This window comes from Pongo abelii, chromosome 18, assembly GCF_028885655.2.
Source record: "Pongo abelii isolate AG06213 chromosome 18, NHGRI_mPonAbe1-v2.0_pri, whole genome shotgun sequence".
In the NCBI taxonomy this organism is placed as follows: domain Eukaryota; kingdom Metazoa; phylum Chordata; class Mammalia; order Primates; family Hominidae; genus Pongo; species Pongo abelii.
Window position 1 is genome coordinate 30,939,077 of NC_072003.2, and position 20,595 is coordinate 30,959,671.

Consider the following 20,595-nt stretch of genomic DNA (forward strand, 5'->3'; position numbering starts at 1 on the left):
GCCCAGGGGAACAATGATTGAGCCCAGAATGTATGCACCCCGTGGACCAGTGGAGGTGGAGCTGGAAGATGCAAAACTAAGGGAGAGGGTTGGTGTGGTGGAGTGGGGCTGGGAGCGAAGGGGAGAAGGAAGAAAACAAACAGTTCCTGAGCATGTGCAGTTCCAGAGGTAGGTTCTGCCCATTTTACAGACGAGGAAGCCGAGGCTCTGTAAGGATTAGTAGATGCTTAAAAGTCACAGCTATGATGGAGCTGGACTGAATTACTTTCCTCCTGATTCCAAATTTCAGCATTTAAAAAAATGTGATCCCTATAATTTCATTTTCCTACTCTGATTCTCAGACATACTTATCATACTTTAGGGTCAGACAGGCTCTTTGCAGAAAGCCCATTGAGGTGGGAATTCCTAGTGAAGCCAAGCTCCTACTTGCATGCCTCTAAGGATGGAGAGCTCCTTGCTCCTTCTCCATCCTCAAAGCAGCTCTCATTATCAGGAGGGTCTTTCTAATAGCAAGGCTGCAAGACAAGAGTCAAAGAGGAAGATGGTTGTGTCCATAGCCGGGGTGGGGGGTCATTTTTTTGGCTTTCATTTTTTTTCTTTCTGCTTTTAATATTCTTTAATGTTAGTGTTTTGCAAGTTTTACTATATTTATTAAGGGGTGGGAAACATTTTGCAAACATTTTGGAATCATTTGGCTTCAGAAAAACACATTTGTTTTGGCCTCAGTCATGGAAACCTTTGCATACTTTGGAAGTGTTAGCTGCCAAGATAGAGGTGTTTGGGTTTTTTTTTTTTTTTTTTTTTTTTTTAAATCTAGAAGCAAATATTTGGTGCACGGAAAGGTATGATTGTTTTTCTAAGTGAGCATTTAGGCATAATTTTTGCTGCCTGTACATTGGCCGAAAAGCAGAGCCATGGCGAGATCATCAGAACAGAAAGAAAGTGATAGTGTATTTTTTACGGAAAAGGAAAGGCCACAATCCCTGTCCTTCCCTGAGTTAAAATCAGGCTGTCTGTCCCCTGTATGCAGAGGGCAAGATGCTGAGGACTGGGGCCCTCCTCCCTTTCTCTGGCTACCCAGGAGGCACTTGGGGCTCAGAGCCATTTAAAGTGTGTGTGTAAAGAGGGGAACACCCCAGCAGCCCACCAGGGACCCCCACCCACTTCTCTTCTCTCCCAGGCCTTGTGCTGTAGATTGGGAATCTCAACTCAAAATGTCTTGTGGGCCCAAGCAGACAATGTAAATGGATGAGGTGAGTCAGAGACAGTGCCAATTGTTACCACGGAGAATGTGGGCTCAGATCTTCCTAAACTGTTTTTTTGTTTTTTGTTTTTTGTTTTTTGTTTTTGAGACAGGGTCTCACTCTGTTACCCAAGATGGAGCGCAGTGGCGCCATCACGGCTCACTGCAGCCTCGAGCTCCTAGGTTTAAACAATCCTCTCGCCTCAGTCTTCTGTGTAGCTGTGACTGCAGGTGCACATCACCATCCCTGGCTAATTATTTATTTTTTGTAGAGATGGGGTCTCACTATGTTCCACAGCCTGGTCTTGAACTCCTGACCTCAGGTTATCTTCCCACCTTGGCCTCCCAAAGCCCTGGAATTACAGGTGTGAGTCACCATGCCCAGCTGGATCTTCAAAACTTTCTTTCTTTATTTTTATTTTTATTTTTTTTGGAAACGGAGTCTTGCTCTGTCGCCCAGGCTGGAGTGCAGTGGTGCGATCTCAGCTCACTGCCAGCTCCGCTTCCCGGGTTCACGCCATTCTCCTGCCTCAGCCTCCCCAGTAGCTAGGACTACAGGTGCCTGCCACCACGCCCGGCTAATTTTTTTGTACTTTTAGTAGAGACGGGGTTTCACCGTGTTAGCCAGGATGGTCTCAATCTCCTGATCTCATGATCCACCCACCTCGGCCTCCCAAAGTGCTGGGATTACAGGCTTGAGCCACCGTGCCCGGCCCAAAACTTTCAAAGAAACTGAAAATCTGGATCTCGAAACAAAACCTCCTGGCTTTTAAATGATGACAGTTAAGGTTTCAAATGTATTTCCAACAATCTGTGGGCCAAGGAGCATCTCTCAGGCTGCACTCAGCCCACGAGAGGCTGTTGCCAGCCTGTGTCTTCGTTCCATGATTCTGTTCCGTGGCTTTGCATAGGCTGATCCCTTGGGTAGGAGCGCCCTTCCCTGCTCTTCTCCGGCTGTCGACTCCCTGATTTTTTCAAATGCTGCCTGCTCTGGGAAGCATTCCATGGCCCTGTAGAATGCTTCCTAGAGCAGGCAGCATTGGAAAAATGGAGGCTTTGCTCCTTTCCCTGTGCCCTTCAGCAGCCTGCATAACTCTCTCCCTGAACTTGTCACTTTGTATTGTAATAGCCAGGTCAGTGTGGGTCTCTCCAACGAACCTGGGGATGGGAGACAGCTTTATGAGCAGGGCCAGTGTCTGCTTCATCTTGGAGCTCTGATACCCCAGCCCCTGACCCAGCACAGAGCAAGTCCCAAACTGACTCTTTTTTTTTCTTTTTAAACAAATGAAGAAACTATGGAGGAAGGGGAGAGAGTGATTCCTGCGCTTGGGATGCACCTGCTCTACCTGCTCTGAGCTTCTGTATGGTATGAAAAGGGTTTTTGCTCAAACTCTCCTCTTTTGGGTGAAGGCTCAGGTGATGGCAGGGGGCTGGGGACACAGTACTTCGGTCTAACAGCCAAAGGTTCAAACCCAGCCTCCACCGCTTGCAAATTGTGTGAATTTTTTTTAAGCCGTGTGGCTTCTGACAAGCGACTTCACCTCTCTGAGCCTGCAAATGGATGAAAGCTACAAAGGAGTCGGCAGGCCCAGCAGGTGCCCTGCAGAGAAGCCCTTCACTGTCCAATCTCAGACACAGGCAGAAGTGGAAAGAACACAGTTCTGGAAGCACTAGAAGCGGGCTGGGTTTGAAAGCCTCTCTTCACAAATGGGGAAACCAAGGCCCATGGGTGGGAAAAGATTTGCCTAAGGCCCCACTCAGAGGGTGGTAGCAGGTACTGTGGTTCCCATTTTCTGGGAACCTCCCAAGGTTAGCAGAGTATTTGACCACAGGAGGTTCCCCAAAGGTGTGATTTCTCTTCCCTTTTAAATCCAGATATCAAAACATGAACATATTTAACATCAGATCTCCTCCAGCCCTATCTCCTGCATCCCTCAGTGAAGAATCACTGTCTTGAACCCTCTCTAAGCCACCAAGATCCAGGGATCAGATGTAATTGCTGAATTGAATTAAATCACATCTACTGTTCCAAAATGGATTCAATGGGTTGGGAGGGCCCTTCAAGACCAGGAATGTCAATGCCACCACAAATGTACAGATCAGGAAACTGAGGCACTTAGAGGGAAACTGACTTGCTCAAGGTCTCTCTGCAGCTGGCAGAGTGAGGGTAACAGGTGGCAGGTATTGGTGCTCCTGACCCCACGGTAGCCCAGCTTGGCACGGATCAGCTGGATCCCTTTACAGGGAAGTTCCTTCCAGCCAATCACCCAGCCGCTGTCCGAGGTGCTGAAAGCCTCTCTCTATAGGACTCACAGGTCTGCCCAAAGCCAACTGTCTGACTGCCCAACCTTGACCTCTGCCCTCCAGAAAGAAAGGAAACTTGAAGAGTAGTGGAAAATGAATCAGGGATGGCGCTAAGAAATCGGGCTTTGGAAACCTGTCAGCTAGTGACACTCTCATCGCTCTTCTAGGTCCACAAATCTCTACCATGAGAGGGCTTCAGAGGTGTCATCATATATGGGAATATCTGTTTACTGGTTTTCTCCTCATCTTGCCTTTGAGGCGTGTGTCACAGGAGGACAAAGGCCAGCTCTGCTTTCCCTCACAGTTGCATCCCTGCATCAGCACAGTCCCAGGCACAGTGTTGAAAGCACATGTCTGCAGAATGAGTGAACGGTAGAGGGCTCAGGAGGAAGGGCAGGCTTGAGTGGGATGGGCCCATATGGATGGAAGTTTGTGTCTTCTGGTCTACTTCGGGCAGGCTGTTTTAGGAGATTGAATGGGGGCCATCTATCTTTTCACTGGGGTCATCCTCAGGGATTCCACGTTTCTGAGCCATAACATTCTCTTTGTCTCTTTCTCGCCTTTGGGGTCAGACAAAGTCCACTGTACCTGCCACCTCTCCCCAGGGCCCCTGATTCTTCAATCCTTTATTAGACATGTGTTGGATATGTATTGTGTGACAGCCTCCACACTGGCTGCTGGGTTTACAGACGTGAGTGAGATGCGGCCCTCCCCCCGGGTGCTCACAGGCACACATATGAAGAGATGACAAGACCAGACATGCCTCCCACTCCTGCTGTGTGCCAGGAACCATTCAATGTGTTTCCTGTCCATGGACTCATTTAATCCTCAAAAATACGAGTTAGGTGCCATTATTATCCCCATTTTACAGGTGAGGAAACCGAGGTCCAGATAAATTAAGTCATTTTTTCAAGGCCTCACTGCTGGGACTTGAATCTAGCCAGCTTCACTCCAAGGTTGGGCTCTCATCAACAGATGATTAGATTTAAAACTATGCAGCCATTAAAAAACAATGAAATCTGCTGGGTGCAGTGGCCATGCCTGGATCTCAGCACTTTGGGAGGCTGAGGCAGGTGGAACACCTGAGGTCAGGAGTTCAAGACCAGTCTGGGCAATATGGTGAAAACCTGTCTCTACTAAAAATACATAAATTAGCTGGGTGTGGTGGCAGATGCCTGTAATTCCAGCTACTTGGGAGGCTGAGGCAGGAGAATTGTTTGAACTTGAGAGGCAGAGATTGCAGTGAGCTGAGATTGCACCATTGCACTCCAGCCTGAGCATCAAGAGCAAAACTCCATCTCAAAAAAAAAAAAAAAAAGGCCGGGCGTGGTGGCTCATGCCTGTAATCCCAGCACTTTGGGAGACTGAGGTGGGTGGATCACGAGGTCAAGAGATTGAGACCATCCTGGCTAACACGCTGAAACCCCATCTCTACTAAACATACAAAAAATTAGCCAGGTGTGGTGGCGGGCGCCTGTAGTCCCAGCTACTTGGGAGGCTGAGTCAGGAGAATGGTGTTAACCCGGGAGGCGGAACTTGCAGTGAGCCGAGATTGCGCCACTGCACCCCAGCCTGGGCAACAGAGTGAGACTCTGTCTCAAAAAAAAAAAAAAGAGAGAGAGAGAATGAAATCATGTCTTTCGTAGCAACATGGATAGAGCTGGAGGTCAGCTCTTAAGTGAAATAACTCAGAAACAAAAAATCAAGTATCACATGTTCTCATTTGTAAGTAGGAGCTAAACAACAAGCACATACGGCCATAGAGAGGGAAATAACAGACACTGGGGGCTCCACAGGGGGAGGATGGGAGTGGGGTAAGGGTTGAAGAATTACATACAGGGTACGTTGTTCACTATTCAGGTGACAGATACATCAGAAGCCCAACCTGAGCATTATGCAATACACCCATGTAATAAACCTGCACCTGTACCCCCTGAATCTATAACAATTAAAACATTTAAAAACACAAAGATTGGGCTCATAGCCATTATAAAAATTTGGCTCACAGACAAACACCAGGAGAGTGAAAGGCGGAGATGAACGTGCCCCCCTCTGCCACAAGCTGGGGAGGCGGCTGGGGGCCATTCCCAGACAGTTGAGCTAGACTTTGAAAGCCCTTGCAAAAGCTCCCAATTCCACTGGTAGGGTTGGTTTTCTGCCCAGTGGAGGAAGGGCGCACAGCATTTCATGCAGAAAGAACAGGGTGTGAAATAGGTCCTTGGCAGGCGGATGAGGTTCTTCAGGAAGTGTGAAAAACCTAGCAATATTGTGGTTTCAGGGAGGCAAGTGGACGGGTATGGCCTGAAAGCAGAGCACATCAGGATGAAGGAGTAAGGCATGGAGCATCGCAGCTGCAGAAGTTGCTGGATGGCAGGTGTAGAAGGCCCAGCAGGGTCCCCTAAACCCCATGCTCCCCAGGGGTTTCTGCCTTATCATGACACTTCTCAGCGACAGATTCCTTGCCTGCCCCACACCGAGGAATTGGGCTCTTGAGGGCAGTCTCTTTTGACACCTGCCCCAAGTGTTTCTTAGGGTTAGGCACGGTTGTGGTACCACTGTCTTGGACAGAAGTGGGCATAAAGTAGAAGAACCATATCATAGCTTTAGCTTGGAGTAAGATAGGCTTGTGACCCCAAGGTCACAAGCTTGTCCCCAAAGGACAAGTGACATTGCCTCTCAGAACCCAAGTATTTTCCCTTGTAAAATAGAAATACTACTCACAGCACACAGCTCCTGAGGACTAAGTGAGCTAAATCATGCACCAGAAATATACTGGTGACCTACTGTGCGCTAGGCCCTGAGGATGTCACAGTGAATACAACAACAAGGTCCCTGTGCTGGTGACATTTCCATTTCACTGAGGAGAGGCTGGACATAAACAAGGGAGCAGGCCGGGTGTGGTGTCTCATGCCTGTAATCCCAGCACTTTGAGAGACTGAAGCGGGAGGATTGCTGGAGGCCAGGAGTTCGAGACCAGCCTGGGCAAGACCCCATCTCTACCAAAAAAAAAAAAAAAAAATTAACTGGGCATGGCGGCTCACGCCTGTAATCTCATCACTTTGGGAGTCCAAGGCAGGAGGATTATTACTTGAGGCCAGGAGTTCGAGACCAGCCTGAGCAACACAGCAAGACTCCATCTCTACAAAAAAAACTGGAAACATAAAAAAAATTACCCACGTCTATGTCATGTGCCTGCAATCCCAGCTACTCAGGAGGCTGAGGTGGGAGGATCCTTTGAGCCCAGGCTATCAAGGCTGCAGTGAACTATAATCACACCACTGCACTCCAGCCTGGATGACAGAGCACAACCTTATCTCAAACAAAACAAAACAAAAAAAAACAAAAAAACAAAAAAACAGAAAAACAAGTGAGCAAACAAGGGCTCAGAAAGGAACAAGTGATGGAAAGAAAAATGATGATGCAGGAGGGGAAGGCGAGAGAAGGCCTCATGGGAACTTGTGAAGGGGGCGGGCACCAAGCCAGATCCCTACTAGAGCTGCCGTTATAGGAGGTTTTAGAGCTAGGAAGGACTGGGGAAGACATGATCAAGTTTATGTCTTCGGAGGATGGATTGGAAAGGAAGTGGCCCTAGAAGCAGCAATTTCCATCTAGAAGTTGCTGAATAGCCCAAGCAAGTGACAAAATGCAGACTGGCTTCTGGCAACAGCTTCAAAGGGACAGGTATTGGGGCCGAGGGTTGAGGACAACTCTGAATTTGGTCTGTGGTCAGCAGCATCAGCATTGTGGAGAACTTAGAGCTGCGGAAACCTGGGTCCCCCGCCAGACCTCCTGAATCAGAAATTCTGAGGGTGGGGCCCTGCAGTCCATCCTTTAACAAGCCCTCCATGTGTCTCTGATGCTCCTGTTGGCTTGGATCTCTCGACCCCCAATGCTGAGGTCTCAGATGTCTCCAAGCTGTGTGCCATCTGCACTCCCAGCAAATTGGCATTGATATTTATTTCAGAAATACTGTCTGTTTCCATTTTAATAAAGGAAGCAAGTCGAGCAGGACTCTATTGGATTTGATTTTGATCTAATAAAAATGCCAAGTTGCTCTGGGTCCAGAAAAATTCTTTCTTGAAATTCCCTCTGCTATTTTGAGGGCAGCAGCAGTGGCAGAGACCCATCTAGATGGAGTCCCAGAAGCCACCTCCGCGCCCGGCATGCGACAGCCTCTCGTGGAGCCCAGCCTTACAGATACACCTGGCAAAATCAAAAGCTTGTCTCAGGCATTGAACTTGACAGCTGCAATCAACTGCAAACCTCAGTCGCCCCTGAAAGGAAGATGCAGACACCTGGGCCGTATGGCAACATCGCCTCCATCAAATGTCACATCTGATGTGCTCCTGAGCTGGCTGGTGGCACCACAAAGCCTCAAAGGCAGATTTCAAAAGCAACTTCCTCAGGAAAAAAAAAATTATAGCCGAATCCATATCACAGTAGCCCCCCAGAATAGCATCTTTGGGGACCGTTAGGATAACCGGAAGTTTATGTAATTGCTAATATAAAAGTGGCTTCTCAGATGGGAGGTGGTGGGAGAAACGTGGAGGTTGAGAGCCAACAATTAAGCACCTATTATGTGCCATACACTAGTTTAGACTCTTGGGATATACATGGGAACAAAACACACAAGGAGCCTGTTCTCATGGCACTTGGTGGAGAGAGGCAGCAAAACGAAAACCAAGCATGTGAATATGAAAGATCATTTCAGAGAAGGACAAATGCTATGAAGAGAAGAGAACCCGGTGATATGGGGATGACTGGGGAAGCTGGTGCAGATCACGGAAGGCTTCTCGGAGGAAGCGGCCTTTCAGCTGACTTAAAGATGAGACGAAGCCAGCCATGCCATGATTTAGAGGGAGAACATCCAGGCAGAGAGAACAGCAAGTGCAAGGGTCCTACCAAGGGAATGAGTTTTGAGTGTTCAAGAAAGAGGAAGGTCAGGTTGGCTGGGGCAGCATGGGAGATGGGGAAGAGGGAGATGAGGTCAGGGGCCTAGGGGGTTGGGAGCCTGAGAAGGAGTGGCCTCTCTCCCAGGGTAAGGAGCAAGATCTAAATGCCAAGCTGAGTTTTATTGCCGAGTGAACCAGAGATCCCAGCAAAGCTGATTTGCCTCACAGCACTGTAGTTTCTCTATCTCCGTAAGAAGAAGAATCCCCACTTCTCAGGGCTGGATCAGCCATCAAATGAGATGGCAGTGAAGTGCTTAGCACAGACCTGCACACAGTAAGTGTTTAATAATGCCGGCTCCCCGACATCCCTCCTCCCCCGTTCCTCCTGCCGGCAAGTCAGCCCATCGCAGGATCTGAGCAGCTGCTCCCCGCAGAAATATTGCAAAACTCGTCCAGGCATTTCCAAAATATTTTCTTGGCTGAAAACCCACTAGCAGCTAAGAGGCCGAATTCTGAGACGGCATCATTTCCATACTCATTTGATCGGCTGCTTCTCTAGACCATGAGCTCCATGAGGACTGAGGCCATTTCTGGAGGCGCCCCACATCCTCAGTACCCTGCCCAACCAATGGAGCTGCTGACTGACATCACCTAGTGATCCAGGGTGGGCGATGAGGTCAGACTGGGCCAGGTTCAAATCCCAGCTTTGCTACTTTCTAGCTGTGTATTGAGTAAGCCATGGTCTTAACCTCCCTGGGCCTCAGTTTCCCTGCCTGTAAAATGGGTCTGTATTTAGGGTTAAATGAGTGAATAAGTGTAAAGTCCTGAGAACATGCACAAAGGTGAGATATTGTGATTAGATCTAGGGGACTGAGTTCTTCTTGCTGGCTGTTTGCATAATCAAATGCAGGTATCATCATGATAGCCATGGAGGTCCTGCCAAGGGGGATCACCCTGGCTAAGTCCCCCTTCCCGCCTTCCCTTTCCTGTACCCCATGTCATCCTGAGTGGGATGAGGCACCATGCCCTGCTATCCCGCACCCTGCATTGACCCCTTTCAAGCTCTGGCCACACAGTGCACTAATGGCTTGGGTCTGTCTCCCCAACAAGACTTGTAAGTCAACAGGGTCCAGTTACGTGCCTTATTCGTCTCCATGCTCCCAGGAGCCAGAGAGATCTCTTTAGTAATGATTTGTGGAATAAATAAAGCAGCCTGCTTCAGGATCCCTGAAGTCACGGGATCTCTCACACATGCCAGCATCCAGCCCACATTCCCCCGACCCCTCCCTCAGCTCTGACCACAGAGAGGGTCTCTTCCTTACTCGCTGTTTGACGTGGGAGTTCCCAGCAACTCCGCTGTCCCCAGGGAATAACAGCCATCCCTGCTAATGCTCAGCTACCTGATAAAAGGCACACCCGGCGCAGGGGTTATGGGGTCTCAGGGTCTTTTCTTCCCTGAGAAGCCAGGATTTGGAAAGTCTCTGGGGGCGGCTAACAGTTTTCCACAGCTCTTTCCCCACTGGCCTCTGGCTCCCCTGAACCCCCAGGAGGTTAGGCCCCTTTTGTGTCACTGTGTCTCCCTACCCTACACATTCTCCCCAGACGATCTTTGCAGTCTCTGGGCTTCAACCATCCCATACTGTACTGCAGCCTCAAACTCCTGGGCTCAATCAATCCTCCCACTTCAGCCTCCAGAGTAGCTGAGAATACAGGCTTGCACCACCATGCCCAGCTAATTTTAACTTTTTTTTTTCGAGATGGGGTCTTGCTATGTTGCCCAGGCTGGTCTCCAACTCCTGGCATCAAATGATCCTCCTGCCTTGGCCTCTCAAAGAGCTGGGATTAAGGCATGCACCACTGCACCTGCCTGTCTCTCTGCCACCATTTTAAGCTCCCCTCCATTGATCCAGCTGCCTCCTGGAGGCCCTCACCAGCCCCTCAAACTCCACACAGACAAAGCAACATTGCCCTTCACAAACTGACCCCTCTCCATATCCTTCCATCAGTCAGGGATCCCATGCCCCTGACTGCTTGGGCAAAAATTCTGTGCATAACCTAGGTCCCTCTCCTCCGCTGGTCCTCACTCAAATCAGTCACTTATCTGATGCTGTCCCCCCAGCTCCATGGTGGTGCACACTGCTGACCCCCAACTGTGCAAGGGGGGCTTTCTCCATCGAGCCCCAAACCCCTCTGCCCATGCCCCGAGCCATTGCCTCCGGAGAACTCATGCACCCGACACTCTCTGCAGCAGCCCTTGAACAATGGCCCAGGAGAGTTGCCTTCCTATCTGGGGGGATGGCTCAGATACATATGCTCTGCACTGGTGCCCCCAGCCCCCAGTGGGCTCGATGCTGTGCCTTTGACTGGTCACCTTTGTCTCCCTTCTTAGTCTCTCTTCCTCACTCCTAGTTGGGTGTTCAATCATCAAAATAAAGCACTTGCTGTTATATCCTCATCTCAAGGGACTTCCAGGGAAACACAAACCAAGACACTCTGGAAATTCTACCAGCAGAGGGTCCTTGATCTACCCACTTTTATCTCCAATACCACAGTTCAGGCCGCCACCATCATGTCTCCCAAGAACGACTGCAACAGCAAAACATTTTGTGCATATTGTAGGTTACAAGATGGTCTCCTGGCCTCGAGTTTGGCTCTTCTCTGATCATTTTCCCACAGTGCAGATATATATATATATGGATAGATGGTAGATGGGATAGATAGGATCTGTAGATAGATGATAGATAAATAGGTAGATAGATGACAGGATTGATAGATGATAGATGGATAGATTAGATAGATAAGGTGTATAGATGATAGATGATTGATAGATGGATAGATGATTGACAGATGAATAATGGATGATAGATGGATGAATGGATAGATTAGACGGATAGATAGATTAGATAGATAGATAGATAGATAGATAGATAGATAGATAGATAGATAAAGAAAGAAATAGAGAGGGACAGAGAGAGAGAGAAATAATGTGGACATGTCTTCTCCCTGCTTAAAATGCCCCGGGCTCCCCGCTGCAGAATCAACTTCTCCTCCACTGCATAGTGAACTCCGTCCCTTTCCTGCCTCCTGCCACCCTCAGCCCCTCCAGCTCTCCTGCCCTCCCATTACCCTTCCTGCTGCACCCACCCTGGTCTCCTGGCTATTCCACAAGCACTGTCTCGCTCCTTCCAGCTCTTGGACACACAGGTCCCTCTGCCTGCAAAGCTCTTCATTTGACTCCTCACCCTTTAGGTCCCAGCTCCATGGCTTCTCAGAGCACTGACTCTAAAGGAGTGCCCCTGCCCTGTTTCCTCCCTATCACCACATCTTCCCCCCTTGTTTGTTTTTGAGCTCACTTACTGAATGATTCTCTCTCCCCTCGGACTGTGAGTCCCTGAGGCAGGGGCCGTTGTCTTGCCTGACTCCCTGCTGTCTCTCCAGCACCCACAGGGCTGACGTGCAGCAGATGCTCAATAAACACTCACCAAGGAATGAAAGATGAAATCGTCCAGACTGTTGACTTATCGAATGGGTCTGATGATTCTTTCACAAGGAGATGCTGCTTGAGGGGGCACTAGGCATCAGGGCAGGGGGAGGGTGTGGGGGCTGAGATTGTGGGTAGGGAGAGGGCTGCAGGGACTGGGATTGGGGGTGGAGGGGAGGGCTGCGGAGGCTGAGATTGGGGGCAGAGGGAGGGCTGCATGTACTGGGATTGGGGATGGGGGAGGGCTGCAGGGACTGGGATTGGGGGTGGAGGGGAGGGCTGCGGAGGCTGAGATTGGGGGCAGGGGGAGGGCTGCATGTACTGGGATTGGGGATGGGGGAGGGCTGCAGGGACTGGGATTGGGGGTGGAGGGGAGGGCTGCGGAGGCTGAGATTGGGGGCAGGGGGAGGGCTGCATGTACTGGGATTGGGGATGGGAGAGGGCTGCAGGGACTGGGATTGGGGGTGGAGGGGAGGGCTGCGGAGGCTGAGATTGGGGGCAGGGGGAGGGCTGCATGTACTGGGATTGGGGATGGGGGAGGGCTGCAGGGACTGGGATTGGGGGCAGGGGAGGGCTTTGGGGACTGGAATTGGAGGCTGGGGGAGTGCTACGGGGGGCTGGGATTGGGGGCACGGGAGCGCTGTGGGGGTTGGGATTGGGGGTTGGCAGAGGGCTGTGGGCACTGGGATTGGGTGCTAGAGGAGGGCTGTGAGGACTGGGATTGGGGGTGGGGGAGGGCTGTGGCAGCTGGGGTTGGGAGCCGGGGGGAGGGCAGTGGGGCTGAGATTGGGGGTGTGAGGGAGGGCTGTGGGCAGTGGGATTGGGGGTGGGGGAGGGCTGTGGCAGCTGAGGTTGGGGGCATGGGGGAGGGCAGCAGGGCTGAGATTGGGGGCAGGGGGAAGGCTGTGGGGCTGAGATTGCGGGTGGGGGGAGGGCAGTGGGGCTGAGACTGGGGCAGGGGGAGGGCTGTGGGGCTGAGATTGTGGGTGGGGGGAGGGCAGTGGGGCTGAGATTGGGGGCAGAGGGAGGGCTGTGGGGCTGAGATTACGGGTTGGGGGAGGGCAGTGGGGCTGAGATTGGGGGTAGGGGGAGGGCTGTGGGCACTGGGATTGGGGGTGGGGGGAGGGCTGTGGGCACTGGGATTGGGGGTGGGTGGAGGGGTTTTGCCATTTCCTCGGACCCTGAGAACTCTCGTTCTTAATTCCAGGGCTTGCTTTTTGGGCCACAGTGCCTTGACTCTTCCAGCGGTAGGGACCTCCACCCAGGCCCCCAGATGCCCCTAAGGCAAGCCCCAAGGCCTCTTTCCACCCAGGGTTTCCTGCCTATTCTGCAGGGAGCCTGGGGAAGCTCACTCCCAAATAAGGGAGCTGAGGACATTCTGGAATTCACCAGGATTCTCAACCTCTATCCCTGATGTGTGCTTCCCGAGCCCCTCTCTGATGATTTCTTCACTGTTGTCCCTGCAGCAGGAGTTCTCCAAACACATCCATCCCCTGGTTTATGATCCCCTCTTCCAGGAAGCCCTCCATGCTAGCACAGACATGAAACCATGATGTGTGAGCCCACGGTTCACTTCAGCACCATCTCCTGTCCCTCACAGGCCAAAATTGGGCTCTCTTCCCTTTCCTCTTCTCCAACAAGGCCTTCTCCCAAGCTTCTTGGTTCACCACTGTCTCATCCTCACTAGCAGAGCCATTTCTCTTTCAGTTATTAGGATCACAGGATTTGGAATCAGATAGACCTGTGTTTAAATCTCTGCCTTCTTAGTTTGGATTCCCCAGCAGCAGACCCACAGATAAGAATTTGAGTGCCAGTGATATATTTACAAGGTACAGGGAAATTGGATAGAAAGGAAAAGTGGGACAGGGATGGGAGGGGAGAGCCACTAAACTTGATGATCATTGACTCTTTATCTTACAGAGAAACTGCAGAGCACATGCCTCAGGGGGATCCCACTCCAGGGTGAGGGAGCTGGGGTATGTGTACACCAACTTCCCTGGCACTTCTAGCCTTCTATGGGTGGAGGTGGGGAAGCCTCCAGGCACAGAGATGCAGATACAGATAGATGCCACTGGAGCTTCCTAAAGGTCTGAGAGAAGTGGCCAGGGCACTGACAGTGTTTGCTGTGACTCCTCTGCCAGTGATTAGCTAAGCTATGTGACCTTGGGCAAGTTACTCCACCTCTCTGAGCCTTAATTTCCTCATCTGCAAAGTCTAGGCAACAATCCCAGCTGTAGGGGCTGGGGATAAGCAAGGATATGAGATCAGGCATGAAAAGCCATTAGTACAGAGTGGGATGGGGCAGGGAACACGTGGTGGGCATTCAGCAGGCTCAGCAAAGATCTGACCATTTTAACTTTAATCTTACCTTGGTTCTTCTCTGCTTTGCTTTCTGATCCTGACATTTGTTTTCTGAGCAGTGCCCTAGATTCTGCCTCATAGTGTGCCCCACAGCAAAGTGTTTGAAGTGAATGCTTCTAAGCTGCCAAGAGTATCCACAGCTCAAACGACTCCTATCCACGGTCACCTCCCTGCCTCAGCTCCTTCTAGCCAGGACTGTCCTCCCTCAGGCCAGTGGCTAACCCAGGCCTGGCCTTGAGCTGGGTTTTCCCTGCCTGCCTGGAACTCCAGTCTCTTCCTTCCTTTCTTAACATCCCATCCCGACTGGGAAGGCTGTGGGGAGAGCTGCGTGCAGGGGCTTGCTACCCTGAGACATGAGACTCAGTTTCCTCATATGTAACGTGTTTGTGGGGGAATGCAGGGTGCAGTGGGGGGAGGGGGGGCTGGTCTGACTCATCTCCAGGGATTCTTTCTCCTCTGGCAGCCCACGAATCTGTCGTAGCAGGTACCCACAAACAGGCCACTTACGGGCAGGATATCTCTCGTGGCGGCAGTCTAAGTGAAAGTCCTCCTCGCTCCCGTCCCTCTTCTCCATCCTGGAAAGAAAAAAAAACAAAAACAAAATCCTAGGTAGGAAAGAGAAGGATGAGTGGGCAGAGACCCAGAACCTGAAAAAGTGCAGTCTTCTCCCATCTGGAGAATATTTTGCAAAGTAACTTTCCACCTGCTGCCCTGCGGGATTTTGACCACAACCTTGTGAGACGGGTATCATTATTCCCATTCTATTAATGAAGAAACAGGCTTTTGGAGGTGATGTCACCAACCCCGTGTCATGCAACTAATCAGTTAGAGGCAGAATAGGAAGGCAAACCCATCATTCTGTCAAAAAGAGGAAAATAAATTACGTGCAAATGGTATATATCAAAAGATGATTACAGTTTCATTTGTTTTCAGAATTGTACATTGAAATGCACAGAAATTATTTTGGCAGAATATACACCAAAAGGTTAACAGTGATTATCCCTACATAATGAATATAGGGAATTAACTCTGGAGGCTTCTTTTTGCTAACTTTATTTTCTGATGGGGGGCAACAGGCTCTTATTCGCTAAGCAGCATTTTTCCCCCACCCAGAGACAAGGTCTCACTCTGTCGCCCAGGCTGGAGTGCAGTAGCACAATCGGAGCTTGCTGCAGCCTCCAACATCCTGGGCTTAAGCAATCCTCCCGCCTTAGCTTTCCAAGTAGGTGGGACTACAAGTGTGTATTACCACATCCAGCTAATTTTTAGATTTTTCTATAGAGATGGGGTCTTGTCGTGTTGGCCAGGCTGATCTCAAACTCCTGGCTTCAAGGGATCCTCCTGCGTCTGCCTCCCAAAATGCTGGGATTATAGGCATGAGCCACTGTGCTCGGCTCTGGGAAGCATTTCTTAACTACATTAAAACACACTTTTTTTTTTTTTTTGACACGGAGTCTTGCTCTGTTGCCCAGGCTGGAGTGCAGAGGCAAAAATGGTCTTGGCTCACTGCACACTCCACTTCCCAGGCTCAAGTGATTCTCCTGCCTCAGCCTCCCGAGTAGCTGGGATTACAGGCACCTGCCACTGCGCCCAGCTAATTTTTGTATTTTTATTAGAGACAGGGTTTCACCATGTTGGCCAGTCTGGTCTCAAACTCCTGACCTCAGGTGATCTGCCCACCTCGGCCTCCCAATAAAACACTTCCTAAAGATAATTCTGCATACTATCAAAGCCCCAGTCTCCCAAATTCTGGCACAGTGTCCTTCCCCACCAACAATTACAAGAGCTTCTCAGTGTGGTTTCTCTCTCCTCCGTCATCTCAGGGTTGCGGTGGTCCCAGAGGCAGCAGCCTCCGCGGGGTGGCAGCAGAGGAGAAGCATGGGGCAGAGGCTGTTGAGGACCTGGACAGTGGAGGCAGGTGCACGGCCTCTGACACAGCTCCAAACTTAGACCCTCACCCACATCCCACTGATGGCTGGGCCCGAGAATGGGTGGGGTCATGTTCCCTCATTGCACACATGCATTTGTAACCCAGATAAATTCCAGAGTTCCACACTGTCCAGTCCAAATGGGCATCACATTAGAGAAACACAATCTAGTCCTCTCAAGTAAGAACAACTCCAGGCTAGGCATGGTGGCTCATGTCTGTTTTCCTAGCATTTTGGGAGGCCGAGGCAAGAGGATCACTTGAGGCCAGGAGTTCAAGACCAGCCCAGGCAGCATAGCAAGACCCTCATCTCTAGAAAACATCAAAAAATAAGCCAGTGCATGCCGGAGTGGTGGTGTGTGCTTCTAGTCCCAGCTACTCAGCGGGCTGAGGCGGGAGGATTGCTTGAGCCCAGGAGATCAAGGCTGCAGTGAGCCATGATTATACCACTGCACTCCAGCCTGGGCAATATAGTAAGAACCCCATCTCTAGAAAAAATTAAAAAATAAGCCAGCACATGTGGTGTGGTGATGTGTGCCTCTGGTCTCAGCTACAGTTTCGGCTGAGGTGGGAGGATCGCTTGAGCCCAGGAGATTGAGGTTGCAGTGAGCTGTGATTACACCACTGCACTCCAGCCCAAGCAACAAGTGAGACCCCCGTCTGAGAAAAAACAAAAAAACAAAAAACCAAAAACAATCATTATTGTCTCTCCTAAAGCACACAGTGGGTGCTCCAATCCACACAGCTTGACATCTTTCCTCCATCCCTCTCTTTTCTCTCACTTGTCTTGCAGCTGTCCTAAAATCTCTCTCACCGTTTGTCTCATTTTCAACACTTCCCCTAAACTCTCTTCAGTGTCCTTGGTGTGGCATTTCCCCTTTTCCCCACCCTCCCTGTCTTTCCACTGCTATCTCCTCTTCTCTCATGCAAGGAAGGCTCAATCCTTTCCAAAGCAAATGCCCTATCTCTGTTCCCTGACTCTTCTCATCACCTCTTATTCCTAGTTGCACATCCAGGAAGCCTGAGCTGGAGGAGAAGACGGGGGAAGGTGAGAGTGACAAGCTAGCAATGCCAAAGTGTCCTTAGTAGGAGGGAGAGAGATACTCATATATTGATAATCACCAATCATTCATTCATTCATTCGCTCATTCACCAGGAACTTCCTCAGGACCTTCTCTGTTGGCACCAGATGCTGTGTGGAGGACAGAAGTGTCTATTTCATACTTCTGCCCTCAGAGTTCTTCCAGCCTAGTAGGGAAGACAAGCTGGCACCCTAGTCAGAAAATGGCAGGCGAGGCTGGGTGTGGCGGCTCATGCCTATAATCCCAGTGCTTTGGGAGGCTGCAGTGGGCTGATTGCTTCAGCCCAAGAGCTCAAGACCAGCCTGGGCAACATGGTGAAACCCCATCTCTACAAATACTAGCTGGGCGTGGTGATGTGTTCCTGTGGTCCCAGCTACCTAGGAAGCTGAGGTGGGAGGATCACTTGAGCCCAGGAGACAGAGGCTACAGTGAGCCATGATCTCATCACTGTGTTTCAGCCTGGATAAGAGAGTGATACCCTGTCTCAAAAAGTAAAAAAGATCAGGCATTGAATAACACTACACAGGGACTGTCTGCACCAAGTGGCTAGACCCCGCCTGTACTTCTCAGGGAACATACTCTGAACTTTTTCTGCTTATAAGCATCTCCTGTGGCCTGAGTGGCCCTAGACACCAAACCAAAGGAATGAGTGTTGATGCCATAGAAAGGCAAACTTCAGTTCAACAAAAGGATAATGTCTTTTTTTTAAAGTCTTTTTTTTTTTTTTTAGATGGAGTCGCACTCTGTTGTCCAGGCTGGAGTGCAGTGATGTGATCTCAGCTCACCGCAACCTCCTCCTCCTGGGTTCAAGCAATTCTCCTGCCTCAGCCTCCCGAGTAGCTGGGATCACAGGCATGTGCCACCATGCCTGGCAAATTTCGTATTTTTAGTAGAGACGGCGGTGGGGGGGGGGGGGGTCTCACCATGTTGCCCAGGCTGGTCTTGAACTCCTGACCTCAGGTGATCCACCCACCTTGGCCTCCCAAAGTGCTGGGATTACAGGCATGAGCCACCTCGCCCGGCCCAAAAAAGTCTTTTGATAAAAACATCTTGGCTATTTTCCTGATAAAACAATCTTGTTTCAAAAACAAACAAAAAAATCTCCAACATACAGACAGCAAAAGTCCCCCTAAAATCACATCTCCATGGAATTGGATCAACATTGTTAGCAGTTTGGTATTTATTTTTTCAGAATTAATACTTTCTCTACACAAATAGACTCAAATTAAACATATTTTTGAACCTGATTTTCTTTTTACCTATCCAGAAATTTTTCATTTGAGTCCACCTAGATCTCACTCACCTTTTTTTTCTTATAGGTGTATATAAAAGAGTAATTAATATTCAATACCCCTATTGGTAGACATTTAGGTGTTTCCTCATTTTTGTTTGACTCTTCCAAATAATGGTGCATGTGGTGAGTTTCCATCAGCAGAGGTGCTCAGGACTAGAGTATCACCAGTCATGAAGTCATAACTGGACTCAAACATTGGTTAGGAGAGTGGACCAGGTAACAGCCCCATCCTCATCCCGGAACACCACCTCCCTGGCCACATTCAGCACCTCTAGGTCAACAGAGCCTGTCCTATTGCATAAAGGGCTTCCAACATCCTCCTGCTTTTCACAGCCTTGACCTTGAACCAACTCCTGAATCCATCCTCGGCTCCCAATTCTCCTGGTTTCTTTTCGTTGTTGTTGTTGTTGTTGTTGAGACAGAATCTTGCTCTGTCGCCCAGGCTGGCATGCAGTGGTGTGATCTCGGCTCACTGCAACTTCCACCTCCTGGGTACAGGCAATTCTCCTGCCTCAGCCTCCCAAGTATCTGGAATTACAGGTGTGTGCCACCATGTCTGGCTAATTTTTTCATATTTTTAGTAGAGATGGGGTTTTGCCATGTTGATCAGGCTGGTCTCAAACTCCTGACCTCAGGTGATCCACCCGCCCCGGCCTCCCAATGTGCTGGGATTACAGGTGTGAGCCACCATGCCTGGTCTCTTCTGGTTTCTTCTCTGAAGTCTCATCTTCCTCCAGGCCTCAAGCTGGGCACCTCCTTGGCTTCTGCTGGGAGTCTCAGCCTTGGGAAGTGGGGCCCTATGAGCAAAGGGGCTGATGTCTAAGGAGATAGTCAGTCCAGCCTGGCACAATACCTTCCCCCCGCTCATCACCCAAGCCTTGCTGCCCAGAGACCTCCACTCAACAGCTGACATATCCAGTAACACCTGCCAAGGAGAGAGCCAGGCCTTGTGCTGGGCTTGGGGACTACAGGGACCACCCAGAAAGACCCCTGCCCTCAAGGATCTTATTTACCCATACACAAATAACCGTGGCTTCATGTGTTAAGATTCAGGCCAGGAGGATATGAAGAAGGTTGTTAGGGCCAATAACTATCTAGTCCAGGGGTTGGTGAACATTTGCTGTAAAGGCTCAGATAGTAAATATGTGAGGCTTTGCAAGCCATATGGTCTCTCTCACAACTACTCAACTCTGCCCCTGCCGTGAAAGCAGACATAGACGAGATAGAAACAAATGGGTGTGGACAGCAGCAGGTGGTGGGCGGGATTCGGCCTGCGTGGATAGCGTGTTAATGCCTGGTCAAGCCCAGTGGTTCTCAGCTTGGCTGCACACTGAAGCCACCACGGGAGTTTTTAATTACAGGGGGTGGGGAGCAGGGCTGGAATGTGCAGCCTGGGTTGAAAACCACTGTTGCAGGGACCAGCGGAGGCTTCTCGGGGTGGTACTTTTTGAGCTGCATCATGAAGGCCATAGGACCTGCTCGCTTCCTTTTTATTTTGTCTTTGTTGTTGTTGTTGTTTATTTATTTATTTATTTATTTTTGAGACAGAGTCTTACTCTCTCACCCAGGCTGGAGTGAAGTGGTGCGATCTCAGCTCGCTGCAACCTCCGCCTCCCGGATTCTTCCGCCTCAGCCTCCCTAGTAGCTGGGACTATGGTCGTGCACCATCACACCCGGCTACTTTCTGTACTTTTAGTAGAGACAGGGTTTCACCATGCTGCCCAGGCTGGTCTCCAACTCCAGACTTCAACTGATCCACCTACCTTGGCCTCCCAAAGTGCTGGGATTACAGGTGTGAGCCACCGCACCCGGCCAGCTTTTAATTCTTTTTAACTTGTATTTTAGATTCAGGGTACGTGTGCAGGTTTGTTACAGAGGTAAATTGCATGTCACGGGGGTTTGGTGTACAGATTATTTTGTCACCCAGGTAATGAGCATAGTACCTGATAGATGGCTTTTTGGTCCCCTCCCTCTTCTCACCCTCCACCTTCAAGTACGCCCTGGTGTCTAT

At 50.2% G+C, this 20,595-nt stretch overlaps 1 protein-coding gene across 2 annotated transcripts in view; it reads right to left on the reverse strand.

Moving 5' to 3' along the window:
• Positions 1–20,595, reverse strand: part of GSG1L (GSG1 like) — a 272,892-nt gene that overhangs the window by 2,417 nt on the left and 249,880 nt on the right. For both annotated transcript variants that reach the window (XM_024233794.3, XM_002826267.6), the window contains one exon: positions 14,789–14,856. In XM_024233794.3, coding sequence (XP_024089562.1) covers positions 14,789–14,856 — 68 coding nt within the window. The remainder of the gene's footprint in view (positions 1–14,788; positions 14,857–20,595) is intronic.